Here is a 17,728-nt window from a genome sequence, read left to right on the forward strand (position 1 = left end):
TACTCACAGAAGAAAATTGGCCAAGATTTTCTAAAGTGACTGGTGATTTTGGGTGCTCAACTTGAGACACCAAAAGGGGCCTGATTTTCCGAAAGTGTGGAGCACCCAGCCCTCTGAAAACCAGGCATCTCAAGTTAGGCATGCTAAACACTTGTCACTTTTGAAAATCTTGCCCATTATATGTATATGTGGTTTAAGAACTCACATCTAGGAAGTAATGATCTGCATGGACTTCTAAGAGCATAATGTCAGACTTATTTTTCTTCTTGGAGCTGCACCCATATAAATGAAGGAACTCTTACCTTCTTTCTCCCCTTCATTGTGATAATTACTTGTGGCAGTTGCTTTTTTCCTTTTAGCTATAGTCATTGTATTTAGATTAGGTCCCTGCACATCAGCATCATGCATAACCATGCCAATCTGTGCCGTTGCAGGAGTCACAATTACCTATACCAAAGCAAGAACAAAGAATGCACAAGCAAGAAATGCAGATGCATCAGAAATTTCCTTTTAAACAGCAGTGATAGAACCCCTATAATCAGTATATTTAGAAATGGGTATCAGCCTAAATTCTTCATCCAGATATACATACACAATGTCTGTTGAAGTGAAGAGGCACAGACTTTGGCCCATTATTTAGTAGATGATCAGTGTATCTAATGAATGCTCTCCATTAAACCATTCATAATGGGAATATTCCCCTGTAGCTCTGTCAAATATATGGAGGAATGATGGGGACAGTTTTTTGGAGAGAAAACAAAATTCTGCAAGAAAAATGAAACTGTATTAAAAATATACTTGCAAGAAATAAGAAAGATTAATCTACTACTCCAGTGAGAAATGGCCAAACTATGCTCTCAGCTACACCTCTGAAATCCTATTGATTTCACTGATGATGCAAAAGTGTAACTTGGAGCAGGTTTAGTCAATTGTGCTTTATAATTATAGTGTAAATTCTGGGCCTAAAATGGAATGATCTAATTATCAGCTTTCAATTGGCTTCATATCATATTAAGTGAAAGTATCAAATTCATTGGCAACATTTGTATTTAAATTTCAGAAGGTTAATCATGGCATATTAAACAATGAGGCTACTTTCCCTGCTTTCATTTTGAAAATAAAAAGTAAGGAGCACTTTTACTTTGTTTCATATATAGAAATTCTGTGAAAACAAAGTCCCAGTTGATCTTTTTAATTCCTTAAGCCTTCATCCAAAGTATTTATGCATCTGCTTAAACTTTAAGCTTGTTAGTTGTTCCATTGAAACCAGGGGACTACTTGTGCTTAAAGTTAAGCACATACTTAAATGCTTTGGTGGATCAGACCTACCAGACAAATCCTGCTTGCCTTACTTATATAAGTGTTGCAACTGAAGTCAGTTACTGCATAAACATAGATAGGTTTTGCTTTGGATGTATAAATTCAAAATCTTCAACCTTTCTTAGAAATTAGTCAAAATGTTACTATTCCAGTGCAAAAATGACCTACATCAATGTTGATAAATGCATTAAAATTTGTCCTGTTACCTAAGCCATACAGAATTTAGTAATTTCAGTTCACAAAAGTTTGCACAATCCCTTCTCTTCAGTTTTGATCTACAGGGGATTTGTGCCCCTTGAGTGTCACTTTTCTGCTGATTTCTTAGCAATCTATTAGAAACTGCAAGTTCTGCAGGATTTCAAACAGAAGTCAGCCTAGGTTAATTCAAAATGTCTGTCCAGGTTATGAATCTTTTGGAGAGAACCTGAGCTCAGCTTCAGATTTATAACAAAAAAACCCAAACTGGGCAAATGTTGCATGGTTTGTGTTTCATGCTGAATGTTTTATAGTGTTCTTACTTTTAGAAAAAGAAATTTCTCAAATTTTAAAGTTATCAAAATTACACTGTTACTCTTTCATACACTAGACTTCAGAGGTCAATCCTGCAACCAATGGACTCCTCACATGAATAAGGGCTACACACTAAACCACAAATGGCAAGGATTTAATTACCATCAGCACTTACCTGTTTGATCCTCACAGAGCTGCCATTACTACAGCAAGGGAAACTGCAGGATTTGTGGGTTCACAATAGTTGAGATGTTATAGGAGATAAAAGTGTGTGAAAAGGTGAGCACATATCATGCTTAAATAAAATGCTGAAGATATGTTAGTTCTACAGATTTTGATGTGACAAATCATGCTGCTGTGAGATCTATTCTGAAAAAAATATATAACATGGTGCATTCCACATGATATTAAGATAAGTTTGCTCTCAAATTAGAGACTGAGTTGATAATGACTTAAGATGCTGGAAATACATATGAATTCCATTGCTCCAGCTCATTTAATAATGAGCAAAGGCGCTTTTGTAAATCACTGACAAATATACGGTATTAGCACTGCCACCACAGAAGGCAGTTGTTGCAAAGGATCAAAGATTTGGATTAGTGGTTATATAAAGCTTTCAGCTGAAAAATAGTTTGTCTAGGATTTGATGAATACCTTTGTAACCTTCATAAGAACAATGGGAAAAAACTACAGAGACTATGAATTAAGAAAAGTATAGTTAATCTGTTATTGCGCATGTCTGTGAAGACTGAGACACTCAGTGTAACTAGCTGAATTTTAAGAAGTGAACTGACTTTATTGGAGCTTCATATTCTACGGCTTCTACTCTTTCTCTACTTTATTATAAGGAAAAGCTGTAGGTAACAATACATTTCAATGAATACATTACCAATTCATTCCTGGTTTTCACCCACAATGGCCAGTAAAAGACAGGATACAAAGTTCTTGGGAGCAGAAAGTCTGCTGGAGGAAGATTGTTGTGGAGCAAGGCTGCCGCAACCTCCCTTCTACCAGAGACCCACAGGAACCATCAGAGCCTCTCACACGGGTGGAATGGGGGTTTAAGTGTGTGGTTCAGCGGAGCTGGGTGATGTGCTGAGGTGATCCGGCACATCCACACTGCAGTGTCCACTGGCAAGCTTCTGGTCCTGGTCCCAACAGAAACTTATGCTGATCTTTCCTAGAGCAAACCCCAGGAAGGGCAGTGAGGGAAAGAATACCTGCCCTTCTCCATGGGTGAATCCCCTCCTGAAATGGAGCAGGCCTTACTGTCACAGTGTAATGTAAGCTATGCCTCTCTGCACCTGTTAGGGTGTATCTGGCCCAGTGGCCTCTTTTCAGAAGTCATTAAGTTCTCTGCATCAATAACAGGGCTTGGCACTTATATAACATTTCATCTTCAAACAAAAATTATTAATAGTCATAATGTCCCTGTTGGTTAAGTAAATAGTACTCTCCTAATTTTATACAGGGGAATACAAAACAACAGAGAATTTAAGAGACTTGGTTAAGTCCACTTCATTGGAGGCACAATAGGGTTAAATCTGGCCAGCGAATCAATGGTAGAACTGAGATTAAGAATTTAGGAGTTCCTGGGTCCTATCACCATGCTTAGTTCACCAGACGATGCTGCTTCTACTCTACATGATGTAATTGAGAAAAATTTCAGTCACCGCAGCTTATATCCCTTGGAAATAAATGTATAAAAAGACAATATTGAATGTACTATTTATCAGCTTACGTTACTTCTAATACTCATTGCTAGTTTTCTGTGGTGTTAATGTCCAATAGCAGATGTTAATATGCTGAACTTTAAGAAAGAGATTTTCTATGGCCTCAATTAAGCAAAATACTTAAGCACATGCTTAACTTTAAGTACATGAGTAGAACTGTCAAAGTCAATGGAACTACTCATGTGCTTTAACTTGTGAATGTGCTTACGTGCCTACGGGTCTGAAATTGGTGAAGATCAGAATTGAAACATGTGGAGGTTTCAGTGATTTCACTCTGTGTTTTATAGTAAAGACCAAAGTGAAGATTACCACAGTCAAAAGGGCCACTACAGGAAGTTGCAATGGTGAAGAAGTTGTTAACTGGAAGGTGCTGTGAACAACTACCAGACCAGTGACCGACAAAACAAGACAGTGAAACAAGGTGAAAGTGAGATGAAAGAAATGTGTTCCATTTATTTGTAACCATTGAGGAGGAATCATACACTGTTGTTGACATGAGCGCACATTAATATTATAGCAACACATACGACATATTTGTTGATTTAGCATCCTGGGGCTCATTCTCATTTATACTACAGCCCCTTTACACTACAGACAGGATAAACAAGCCTTAAAGTGGTTATAAATAACATTTACTCCCATTTTAAGGCACATTTCTTTATACTGCCAAAACTGTGTAAAAGGCCTTAGTGTAAATGAGAATCAGGACCTCTGTTTCTAATAGCTATAGTACACTCCACATACACTAAGTCTGACCAAAGCTAAATTGTTGCTCAGAAAAACATCTCCTTTAAGCCTTGATCATTCTTAATCCTTTCAGCCACCTCATTAATTGCCTCCCTTGAAATTCTCCCTTACTCTTCTTGCTTGTGTTGTATGGAGGAAGAGGGTCAAATCTTGGACCTGATGCTGCATTCAGTAGGAATTTAGGATTTGCAGGGTTAGGTTCTGTGTGGTTAGCTATAAGAGAATGGTGTTTAAATATGCATTAGTAAAGGCACTATTTTGCTTGGTGTAAATAAGTGTAATAAAAACACAAGTGAAGTGAGTGGAAGGATCCAAGGCTATTTGCTATGCATAAAACAATTTACACACATGAATTATGCCAGTATATCATTCAGTCTCTCCCCCGTACTTCTGTTTCCTAGTCTCAAATTCACACTTTCTTTTTATCTCCTTTACTGGGCTCAGGCTGAGATACTTCATCTTCTCCCTCAGGTATGAACACACTTACAGTGAAATCACTTGTTTCTGTGCCGTATTTGTTTTTCACCAAAATGCCGTATCTCCCAGAGTCGATTGTGTTAACGCCAGTCATAGTGAAGCTGGCGCTTTTTCCAGATTCGTATTTCAGGATGCAGTGGGCATCTGCTGTCAACGGTTTCTCATTCTTCAGCCACGTGACCTCTGGGACAGGATCTCCCCAGACATTGCAAGTAAGATTAAGCGCCTACAAAAATGTACAAATGGGTTATAAATAACAGTTGTTAATTGATTTTTTTGCATCCATTTGGATGAATAATTCCCTCAAAGTCCCCTCTTAGCTTCCTGCTATTAGACAATGGATACCCATAAGCATCCAAGATCAATCATTTCTGATGTAGTCTGATCCATCATGAAGGAAGAGAATGAACACAACTAATTAAAAAGCTCCATTAAAAACCTTCAGTATTTTATGGACCCTCTTCCCTCATGACCATTACCACAACCCCCTCTGCATTGTTTAATACAAAAATTAGTACTAAGTTAAAATAAAATTAAGATACAATCACTAAAAGAATGAAGGCTCTCACAGCTGGGGCATATTCCGCCCCTTCCCTTTAGGGACATATAGGATCTCCAGGAGTGGAACCTTATTTGTCTCAGAATGTTGCCTTAAGTAAGAGCAGTTGCCTGGAAAGGAGGCTTAATGTGTCCTAAAAAATGTCATCCTGCTTAAGTTAGCTGCTACTTCTCCCAAGAGATTCAAAGCCCTGGTGGCTTTTTCAAGCCCTACTCCTAATTGTAAATTTCACTCTTCCAATCACAATGCCATGTGACTTATGTGACCAACTGCGACTAATAAATACAGCAATAAATATTCACAGCAGATTGTCAGGAATCAATTCATAGTAGAAAAAAATTTGCAAAATTACCTCTCATTGAATAAATTCAAATAACGAGTACATTTGCTGATCAACATTCCACAAGCAAAAAGAAAGGCTAAATAAGTCAAATCAATTATTCTGTGTGAATTAATGACTTCTCTCTCTACATCCCTGGTCCCCCCAGTCAGACTCAGGTGAGTACGCTGGGGTCTAGGATTCAGAATATGTCTAATTTGTTCTTCTTTGCTTAGGTTTTCCACTGTATGCAAATATGGCCCCTTCTCTTGATTCAATGTATTGAATTCAGCTCACTAAAATGTTGTGAAAAGTAGTTAACTGGTGCTTGTGTTCAAGATAGTCACTTCAAAGGCTAACACCTCAAGCTGAAGTGTTAGCTTTAATTCTGAATACCCTGGATGTGTGTGTTGAGCTGAGAGTCAGGCCGTGGGTAATGTCTGTTTCCTGGGGTTAAACATTTCCTCCTCTCTTTTCCCCATTTTTTAAAATAATTAGCTTGTAAACAATTACAGTACAAATTCTTTCAAAGACAATATGCAGGAATCAAATAATAGATCATATATAAGAAAATGTAAAAATAAAGTCCATCAAATCTTGTTTGAAAAGTCCATAGAAATGAACACTTCAGAGACAGTCAAGTGTAGAGAAGTATGGTTTAAGTGGGACTTAAATGGTGTGCAGGCCTTAGCTGGCACTCTGCACTGAGGGGAATTTCATCTCTATGACGCTGAGCCCTCCAGGCAGAGCTTCAGCCCTAACATTCTGAACAGAAAAATCCATCATCTTAATATCAGTCTCACTGTTTCTTTTCCTACATCTGTAATATATTGCTTGCAATGTAAAACATTATTTAAAACAGTCTGTTTCAAATGTAGTTTGAAGGGTTTTATTCCAGAGAAAATCATCTCCTATGAGATGATAGGAGTGGAATGTAGTGAAAAACCAGAATCAGCTTTCTGTTCCTCTAATTCAGTGGCTCTCAACCTTTTCAGACTACTGTACCCCTTTCAGGAGTTTGATTTGTCTTGAGTACCCCCAAGTTTCACCTCACTTAAAATCTACTTGTTTACTAAATCAGGCAAAAAAATACAGAAGTGTCACAGGACCCTAATACTAAAGAATTGCTTACTTTCTCATTTTTACCATATAATTATAAAACAAATCAATTGGAATATAAATATTGTACTTACATTTCAGTGTTTATTATATAGAGCAGTATAAACAAGTCATTGTCTGTATGAAATTTTAGTTTGTACTGACTTCGCTTGTGCTTTTTATGTAGACAGTTGTAAAACTAGGCAAATATCTAGATGAGTTGATGTACCCCCAGAAGACCTTTGCGTACCCCTGGGGGAATGCATACCTCTGGTTGAGAACCACATCTCTAAATTACCCGCTCCTAACGTAGATTCATCTAAAGGTGACTGTGGAAGGGACTTAAAATATTCCTGCCCCTGTTGTTAGCCCCAGTTAGAGTCATGGAAAGATCAATGGTAAAAAATATCCAATAGACCTCCCTCTTTCCCTTCCTGCCTCAGGAATCATGATGAAAGGTGAAAGAGAGATCCACCCATAAAATCAAGAAAAGGGAGATATTATTTTTTTCTATTTCCTCAAATGTAAAGTACTTCTTCATGGTGGACCTCACTGCAGGGGATTCCCAGAAACAATAAACAAAACTCCAAGAGATTAAAAAGGGAACAAGAGGAAAAAAAATATCCCTCCTCCTCCAAAAATATGTAACTTGGTGAGAACAGAGAAAAGGTAGACTCTGGGTGCCAGGTGGTCAAAGCCTGCTGAAATGGAGACCCTATCTGGTCTCCAGCATCAGCCATGGTTGGAGAGTAAGTGGGGCTCTTAAACCTGTTCTCTTGGAGTCCTCGGGCATTAAATAAACATGTTTTTGATTGCAGAGATGTTTAAAAAGCTGAAGGAAAGGGAAAAACTCCCACATTATTCCTGGCTATTCATGGTCTCTGAATATGAACAGCTCAGCCACACCTGGTTTCATTCACTATTCAGTACTTCTATATCAGGGGTTCTCAAACGGGGGGTCATGTCCCCTCAGGTGGTCACAACAGGGCTGCCCGGGGGGGGGGGGCAAGTGGGGCAATTTGCCCCAGGCCCTGGGCCCAGCAGGGGCCCCCACGAGAGCTTTTCGGGGCCCCTGGAGCAGGGTCCTTCACTAGCTCCGGGGGCCCCGGAAAACTCTCGTGGGGCCCGGGCCTCCGGAGCTTCTTCCGCTCCGGGTCTTCGGCGGCAATTCGGCGGCGGGGGGTCCTTCCGCTCCGGGACCCGCCGCCGAAGTGCCCTGAAGACCCGCGGCAGGGGATCCTTCCACCCCAGGACCTGCCGCTGAACAGCCGGGTCTTTGGCGGCAATTCGGCGGTGGGGGCCCCCCACCACCGAAGACCCCATACCCCCATAATCCTCTGGGCGGCCCTGGGTCACAAGGTGGTTATACGGGGGTCACGAGCTGTTAGCTCCCTGGGGCTGACAGCCCCAAGCCCCCATTAAATTAAATCCCCCCATTTTTAATTTATAAGGGGGGGGTCACACTCAGAGGCTTGCTGTGTGAAGGGGTCACCAATACAAAAAGTTTGAAAACCACTGTTCTATATTGTGTCCGCATTCTTTGACACATAAGGGATCAGTATTGAATTGTCCCTATTGTCATTGCAAGGTCCTAATGAGTTACTCTCAGTGATGCAGAGAGCTGTATTGGATGCATCACTCAAACCCTAATGGTCTACAGTTGTGCCAATTTTTCCCTAACTGAGAGAAACGGCAGCACCAATAACCCTTTTCTCCTTCAAATTGTTTCTTAAAATAACTTCCCCTTTTGCTTAGCCTTATGTCACTGATCACTGGTGCTGTTTGTTCCCACTCTGATGCACCCACTTCTTTATTGTTTGTGTTCTGCCTATTTATGTGGAAAGATAATTCTTATATTTCAGTATGAAGATGGTAAGATCCCTGGTCATTTTAAAATCTTATGGGTGGGAGTTTCATTACAGTGGGCCTGTTGCCAAGGCCTAATCCTTTGTACCTACCATTGCATCTATCTGTTTTAGACATTTTTGCCCTTGGGACAGGGACCTTATCAACATATGTGTTGGTAAAACACTATGCACACCTATGGCATTATAGAAATCAGTTATTATAATATGGGTCAAATCCTGAGGTCTTTCTTCTAGTACCAGCTGCAAAACACTCTGGCCTGCTCCTGTTGGGGAGGGCAGCTTCCCCCTCCAAGGATCATTCCCTTTCTTCAGGGAACTCTCCATCACTCATGCTTGGCGCAATGAGGGGGAAGAAGGAAAGGACTAGAAACCCCCTCTGGATAGTTGGCAGGAGATTTTCATACCCTCAAGGAGACCAGGTGACCTATATTCCAGATTAGCAGAGCTCCTAACAGAAATTCAGATTACAAAACAGGATAAAAACTTTTGTTTTTAAAAAGTCACTCCTTACTCAGTTAACACACCCATGTAAATCACTGGAAGTTTTGCACGAGTAAAAACAGAATGAGAATTTCAGAATTTGGCCCCTGCCATATATATAACTTACAGTAGTACCTACTGCCAACTCAAATCTTCACTTGACGTGCTGTGATTTGAGATTTAGGCTTTTCAGATTACATTACAAGACTGAAAACCCATTTATGTATATCAGTGCAAACATCTTTGGCCATCTGGAACATTATCATATGCTGTTAAAACAAACATCAATTCACATATTCCACTATACACAATTCAATACAAAAATGCATGTAAATAACATTATGGTTAAGTTTTTAAATTAAAGGGCCAAATCTGCATACACCTGGAAATTCAAAGTCAAGCATGAAAAATCTGCTCCCCTCAGTTTATATGATTGCACTAGATGTAGCAGCTCTTATGTATACTGTGATAAAAGAACATCATAAGGCTCCTTGTAACTGCTACACCCTGCATTACCTCACTTTACATTTTAAAATGTCATTGAGGATTATAAGAGTTGCATGAATTACACACCAGGTGTAAACAGATGCTCTCATCTCTCCAGAATACATACAAACACTGGGGACAAATGGGCCACTCCCACCCCTACAAGTACTATTTGTTCAGTAGACAATTCTATCAATATGGAAGTAAGCAGTTACTGTAACTTCACTGTATATGGTAGACTAGAATGCCTTCAATGTATATAATTTCATTTTGGTAGGTTTTATTTTATTTTTCATTTTAAAACTTCCATGTTATAGGATGGTGACTAGCAAAATTATATTTTTTAACCAAGTCTTTATTTCAGTTATATAATTACAATCATACATCAAGTGTTAGTAAAAGGCTCTTTTTTACACTAGCTTCATTTCAAAATGGTCAGAACAATGTGTATTTGTATAATTGTGTTTTTTTAAAAGAAGAATAGATCCCTGTCTGTGATCCTGAATACCAAGATTCAACCTGGAGTGAATTCATACAATATTGAGACTATTGTTTCATTATGTATGTGCTGGGACACACTGAATTATATGGGCAAGATCATGAGCCTACAGGGCTAGATTAGGGCTAGCTCTGTATGAGGAGGCTGGGGTGAGAGAATGACATGAGCCTCCCCTATTCTGTCCTATTGCAGAGGTCAGAATCAATCCCAGTCTGTGTATTCGTGGCTCACAAGCACCAGGGAACTCTAGCAGCTATAGTATTAGTAGATACTCCGTAGAGATGGGCTGAGAGCAGGACTATGGTATCAACTACCAGCAGTGATCTAACACGGGGAAGAATATATTGCTCTACAGCAGTGTCAAACACATGGGCTATGGGCTGGATCCAGACCTCATGACATACTCAGATTGTATAGAAAATAAGCTTTTCTTTAAAAAAAAAAAAAAAAAAAAAAAAAAGGAGAGAGAGAGACTGTCATAACTATAAAGGGAAGGGTGACAGCTCTCCTGTGTACAGTGCTATGGAATCCCTCCTAGCCAGAGACTCCAAATCCTTTTACCTGTAAAGGGTTAAGAAGCTCGGGTAACCTGGCTGACACCTGACCCCAAGGACCAATAAGGGGACAAGATACTTTCAAATCTTGGGGGGGGGGAAGGCTTTTGTGTGTGTCCTTTGTTTAAGGGGTTGTTCGCTCTTGGGACTGAGAGGGACCAGACATCAATCCAGGTTCTCCCCATCTTTCTAAACAAGTCTCTCTTATTTCAAAATTGTAAGTAAAAGCCAGGCAAGGCGTCTTAGATTTACTTTGTTTTCTCAACTTGTAAATGTACCTTTTACCAGAGTGTTTATTTTTGTTTGCTGTACTTTGAACCTAAGACAGAAGAGGGGGGTCCTCTGAGCTCTTTAAGTTTGATTACCCTGTAAAGTTATTTTCCATACTGATTTTACAGAGATGATTTTTACCTTTTTCTTTAATTAAAAGCCTTCTTTTTAAGAACCTGATCAATTTCTCCTTGTTTTAAGATCCAAAAGGGGTTTGGATCTGTATTCACCAGGAGTTGGTGAAAGGAAGGAGGGGGGAAGGGTCAATTTCTCCTTATTTAAGATCCAAGGAGTTTGGATCTGTATTCACCAGGGAATTGGTGAAGGTCTCTCAAGGCTACCCAGGAAACGGAATTAGCTTTGGGATGGTGGCAGCGGACCAGAACTAAGCTGGTAGTTAAGCTTAGAAGTCTTCATGCAGGCCCCTACATTTGTACCCTAAAGTTCAAAGTAGGGATACAGCCTTAACAGAGACAGTAAATTTCTAGCCCTTGTGACTGAAGAGATAACCTTCCAAATGTGAACTAAACATAAACCAATGGCATGTCTGCCCGAGTCTAAAGAGAACCTGAAACAATGAGTTAGCAGGATGAACTCCTCTGTCCCCTATTAATGGTTTACGTGTCAGCTTTAAAGCCCAACAATGACATTAAATGTCAGCATTGACTGATCATTGTAGTGGATGGAACAGGCTAAGGGGTAAGAGTAAAGCTCTTAAGAGTTGGCAGTTGCTGTAGAATAGGAAATACAGGAATATATAAAAGTTTAGTTACTACATAAAATCTGTATTGTCCCCTTGATCTCTGGGTGAACCTCCCATTACCCTGCTCTAACATCAATTCCTTCCTTCACTGACAGAGCACAGAGGCTCCAGTTCATGACCAGCAAGCTTTCTGTGTTCCCTGTCTAGATCTCATGCAGGTGTATAGGGTGAAGTAATGAAGCAGGACAGGTGTCTGAACTCAGCAAATGACAAACACAGCTACCTAGGCAAGAGAAGGTGAGAGTTTTCTGAGGAGGCAAAGTACCACAACCATTTGCTAGAGGGTTGTAGCCCAAACTGAGATTTCTCTGAGCCTTTGTTTTATGTCAAAACTTTTGAACAAGACTTGGGCGGAGACTTTACTCTTGTTTCTGGACCCAGTAAGCCAACTTAGATGACTACACAAATCCTGTACTATATTAATTGTAAAAGACTTTACAACTCTGTCTACACTTCTCATGAATAAAACAAGGTCTCTTAACATCCTATTGAATCCATAGTTGTTGGGCCAAAGATATTCATCTTGAGTGCTCTGAATTTTTAGTAACATCCAGCCTTCCTCTATTCACAACATCTCAAATATCCTTGTGGTTTTGAGTAATGAATGCGCTAGGAAGCCTTTACAGCTCACTTTGCATAATTCCAACCAATCTTTCTATATATATCTATATCTATCTATCTATCTATCTATCACTGCATTTTGCTTCTGAAACCTCATACTTATCTGTATTGTTTTATTTCAACTCTTCTCTCGCAGAGAATTCTCAACTGATATTATCACCCAAGTTTTCCCACCACAATCGCATATCAGACTCATCTCTTAGCAAAAGCAACTATTTCAGCTGAAAATTGGCAAATTCACTCACTTTCCTCCTGCCTTCTTCCCCACTCTGTTGCAATTGCAAGAATTCTCTGTGAGAATGTCTAATTACTATAGCATTCCCTTCAACTACTAATCAACACCACATAAAATACTTATACCAATTCCACCTATGATGTCTCTGGCAGACAGTGGGAATTAAATGGCAAGATTTGGTTCCAAACACTGAGTGCTTGAGAGCTGCAACATCACAGGCATCAAAGCTTTTATAGTGAGAGTGTTGCTGAGATGGTGAGGTCATGTAGTCAGTATGTCTGACAATAGGATACCAAAGGCCGACTTTTATGGAGAATTGGACTGGAACTCATTTTAAGGGCCGATCAAGAGAACGTTACAAAGACACTCTCAAAGCCAACGTCCAATCTTGCAATGTTGACCTCAACACCTGGGAGCTCTTAGCCCATGACAAGATCCATGGCGGCAGCTCTGCCACCTTGGACTGAAAGACTTTGAGAGCTCATGGATTGCTGCAATCAAGGAGAGATGTGTGAGGCATAAAGCTAAAAGCAGTGCACATTCATCTACGCTTGTCTTCACCTGTGGCACCTGCAGAGAGGGTTGCAGGTCTGAAATTGGTCTTTGGTCTCATCTAAGGACCCACAATAAGTGACTGAAGCTCATCTGTCAAACTCAACAGTAGATTTAGCATCATCATCATCATCACTATAAATCCAGAGTAATTCCATTGACTTCATTTGCTTTATCTCAAATTTACCCTAGTATAAAAGAGAAGAATTTCTCCTTTGTCTCTTAGGATGGTGAGGTAGGAGGTTGTGTAGGTTTCTACCACACTTTACTCCCCAACTCTCCAGATCTGACTGGTGCCATGCCTTGAGGGACTACCATCATCCATACAGATTGACTGGCTGTCTTGGATGTAAGGAATTCAGCATTACTCAATATCCCATAGAAAAATGCAACTGTGAAATCTCTGTGCATAATGTAAATTTTTAAAGATATGGTTGTTTCTGAATTTCCTAAGAAGTACACTGTTCACATTTTAGTCCTGACTGGCATTGTCATCTCACTTTTATCTTATGCTTAACAAATGAAACTGCCCCAAATACATAAACCTATCTGTCCAAGAAATTCAAATTATGTACAGACGATAGAGAATGAATAAATAATGCAGCAGATTTTTAAAATGGAACCTTTGAAATCATTCTTGTGTTTCCCCCTTTTCTGCAAGATAGAAAAGCTGCTCAGCTACAGTATAAAGCTATAGTTCATTTACTGTACCTTGCCTTCCTGGATGGTGACAACATCGGGCAAACCTCCAAGTATCCGGGCACGATCTGAAAATACATGAGTGAAGTTTCCTTTAATGTCTGCAAAAATAACTCTGTCCCAGATTTCATTTCCCCTCTAGCGCTGTTCTTTTATCTTATTTTTGTACAAGTCTCTGTATATGCAAATGAAGAGAGTTATTCAGTATTCCTAGCACACCATTTATACATGTAAAATCATGTCACTCTGCTGCAAAAAGCAGACATCTTAATATCTGTCAATCACCTCCTCAGTGAAATTAAAGTATGGGACTTATCCTTACCTCCACTGAATTCAGTTTGAGTTTTGAGTGCACAAAGAATATAGAATTGGGCCCAATGTTTCTAAGTTTCCAAGGTAAAAGTCTGGCAATTCAGAGTTTATGAAAATAAATGAGTTGCAGCCCATAGAAGAGACTCAGAAACCAGTGAAGTTTAGGCTTCAGATCTAAATAAAAAGACAAATTCTGATCTCAATTCCACCAGTGTAAATCTGGAATAATTCCATTGACTTCAGTGGAATTCCTCTGGATTTATCCTGGTGTAAACAAAATCAGAATCTAGCCATTCGCTTTTAGTTTCAAAACCCTACTGCAATCCGATATAAGTAAAGTGACCCTAGCATGCACATTCTCTGCTGCAGCTATTCAGGAAGTGAAATTCAACCTTTGTTAGTAGTGAGGGAGCCATGAAGAGGCAGAAAGTGGCTACATGGAATGCTCCCCTTCAACATAGGTGCTCTTTGCCCTCTGTAAAATAGACACTTTGTGGAGAAACGTGTTGAAGCCAGAGGTGGAAGGAGCAGGAGTTGGGAGCTAACCTATACCCAGGGGCATGCCTTCTCCCCACTATCCATGACCACCCAAAGTCAGAGTCAAAGTACAGCTGAGGAAGAACATCTAGGGGCAGCACGTTTACTGGTCCTGTCATACTAGTTTGGGTGTGTGTGGTAGTGGGGCCTGCAGCAGAGTTTGGAGAAGCTGGCCAGGATCTTTAGGGTTAGGGACTCCGAATGCTGCATACCAATTCCTCTCCACTGCCTTTTCAGACTCTATCTTTGCCTACACTATTTCTATGCTGGTCCCAAACACGTAGAGAGTGGGGAGACTTTGCTGAGATGTTGCATTAATCTGTTCCACCCCATGCACTTTTAAATAGAAGGGAAAGTGTGTAGAGCTTAATCTTTGTAGTTAATTTATAATGGCTTTGTTAATTAAACTAATGATTAAATACTTTTCCCCCCTCCTTTTAAATTACTCTGTATTTTGTGTCTTCAGTATAATGCTATGATTGAGATTTTTAAATGCACAGATGTCAGGAAGCTCAGAGCACCTGTGACTTGGCCCAGTTATCCATATGTAATATTTTTCATCGGCGCTTATGATGTGAAGCCATTTACCATGTAGGATAATTCAAAAACAACTAAATAATTTTCTTCAGACTTTCAAAAACAAAGTCACTTTTGTGTTGAGAGCAGGCATGAGAAATTTCAGCTCAAAAGGTAATTTTTAGGGAAAGTTATTTGGCTGTGAAAACAGAAGCTAAGACTGGAAAAAGTTAACACAACCATAATTATACGGTCACTAGCTGATTGTTATAATATTAGCTATCAAAGAGGTCACTTTTCCTGTTTCTCCTTGGTGTCAGGATAAACTAGTTTTATCAAACACACACACCCATAGTCAGGAGGATAAAAGAAACTTCATAAGCAGTTTATGGAGATCATTGTAAAAGAAAGCTCACTTACTTTTTTCTGCAACAGCAGCTTGTCTGTAGTTGAGGGAAACAAAAAGAAAATTCAATTTTAGTTGAGGTTAATTTAGGATGACTACCAAATGGCTAATCTTTGAGATTGCTTTAAATCATTTAAGGAAAATCTTTCTGCACAGTACATCACTTGATAATGCCACTTTTTCCTTATTAACAAAGACTCAAATCCTCATCCAATAGAAGTCAATGGCAAATCTCTCATTGACTTCAGTGGGACCAGGATTTGGCTCAAAGGATTTTTTTTTAGTGTTAAACAAAGTGAACATGAGTACAGTTTCTTGCTTTATTAGCAGCATATTGTATTCAAAATAATACTTGTCATGAGTAATACTTACTTTAATCTTTGGAATTCAACACAGGCTTCATCAAAGGCTTTTAAAAGAGAAAAACTGATGTTAAAGGTAGTTTTCACAGACCAGTCATCACAAGAAGGTAATTTATATTTTAAGATGTAGATTAAAATGTAATCAGTGTAAGAAAAATTAACATTTGCAGTCTTTGCTTTGATACCATACAAGACTTAAAATGACTAAAGGTTTAATTAAATGAAGTGGTCTGTAGGTAACTCCGGGCTGAATGTGATAATAATAATAAAAAATCATCAGTCTTTAACACACAAAGAGAGGCTAAGATTATCTCACTAAAGATACCTCAGGAACAAAACTGCAGTGTTCCAAATTAATTATAGCTTTCAGGATTAAAATAAAAATCAATTTTTAACAAGTATTTTCATGCCCACTGCAAAGTTTCACTTTGATGCTCAGGTAACCAACTGAACAGCAAGATTTATTCCTGTTGTAGCTTCTCCATACGTTGTTTGATGTTGATAAACCCTTTCTCCCCTTGAGTGAGAAGAAGGGACAAAAACTTTGCCAGAAACTGGGCAAAGGGTACAGAATGGAAAACAATTATTTCACTAAATGTGATTCACCCATCACCTGGAGCCCACAAACACAATGTGGAGTTGGGGCTTTGTGGGTAGAAATGGCTGTGGAAGGAAAGGTTGGACCTCGGGAGCAGCCTGTTTCTGGCACATGTTCTCCTTAGGATTCAAGAGCCTTCTGGTTGGAAATCTATCCCAGAATTAATCCAAACACCATTAGCTTTCCCTCTACACCTTTAACCCCTGTTCTGAATGTTGGTGAAAGATATCGGCACTGACAACTCTGAAGAATTAGGTATTTATAGTGTGACTCCTTTACCTTGTCCAGAAAGATCCAGCTTCCTTGTATGTGTAGTTTTACCATCAAAGAGCTCCATTATATATTTGCCCTTGTCCTGTGGAGTTGGCTCATTGATCTGTAACCAGATCTGCTCCCCAGTAACACCAGTCTTAACTCTGTCTGTATACTTAATCTTGGCATCACTGAAAAATAAAAAGCAACATTATCCCTTCCTTTTTATCATATTATAAATGTGAATGACCTTTGTGGCCTCACTGGCCATGTCTGCACTAGAGAATTTTTTGCAAATGGTTCCTGTGCTGCTACGCTATGAATTCAAAATTTCAAACTTTTTAGACCAAATTCTTTCTGGAGACTGTGTCATACTAGGAAAGCTGAAGACCAAAGTGGGGCACAGGATGGAATTTTTCTGTTCCAATTCTAGCTCTCCTCACAGCCCACCGAGAGGCTGTGACATGTGCCCTCCATGACCAGAGCTGCAGAGCTCAAGACCCAAGGATCGGTGGGGGAGATCCATGCGTTTCAGCATGTAACCCGAGAATGCATCCCACATTCATATCTCTACCTCATCACATGTTGCTTCTGAATGAGGTGAAAAGGGGAGTTGTACAAGGGGCTATGAATGGCCAGGACATGAATAGACAACAAAGCTGCTTTTGTAGCAACAATATATTTCCATTTAGGGGGCAATTTGGCACAGTGCCAGAATTTGGTCCTTTAGGTAAATACATGCATACATTAGTATATCTTTTTCCACAAAAGTATCCATTTCCCAGCTTTCTAATCAAAGAGTTAATTATCCTAGACAAGGGAGGAAGCTCTTTGTCAAATCAGTCACTCAGTTTCTTTTTATTCTTAAACTAATGCCTTGGAATGTAACAGAGGGCCAGGGAGCAATTTACTAACCCTTGGTGAATTAATGTGATCGTTCTAACATAAAATTAGT

At 39.5% G+C, this 17,728-nt stretch overlaps 1 protein-coding gene across 1 annotated transcript in view; it reads right to left on the reverse strand.

The window, feature by feature from the left end:
• Nucleotides 1–4,021: 4,021 nt before the first annotated feature.
• The window catches only part of MYOM1 (myomesin 1), a 94,057-nt gene continuing 80,350 nt past the window's right edge, over nt 4,022–17,728 (reverse strand). Inside the window, exons 33-37 of the mRNA XM_065397747.1 lie at nt 16,801–16,964; nt 15,934–15,970; nt 15,576–15,598; nt 13,803–13,858; nt 4,022–5,013 (exon numbers count right to left, since the gene is read on the reverse strand). Of these exons, the coding sequence (XP_065253819.1) occupies nt 4,720–5,013; nt 13,803–13,858; nt 15,576–15,598; nt 15,934–15,970; nt 16,801–16,964 (574 nt within the window). The 3' untranslated portion in view covers nt 4,022–4,719. The remainder of the gene's footprint in view (nt 5,014–13,802; nt 13,859–15,575; nt 15,599–15,933; nt 15,971–16,800; nt 16,965–17,728) is intronic.

The sequence above is a fragment of the Emys orbicularis genome, chromosome 2 (genome assembly GCF_028017835.1).
Source record: "Emys orbicularis isolate rEmyOrb1 chromosome 2, rEmyOrb1.hap1, whole genome shotgun sequence".
NCBI lineage: Eukaryota > Metazoa > Chordata > Testudines > Emydidae > Emys > Emys orbicularis.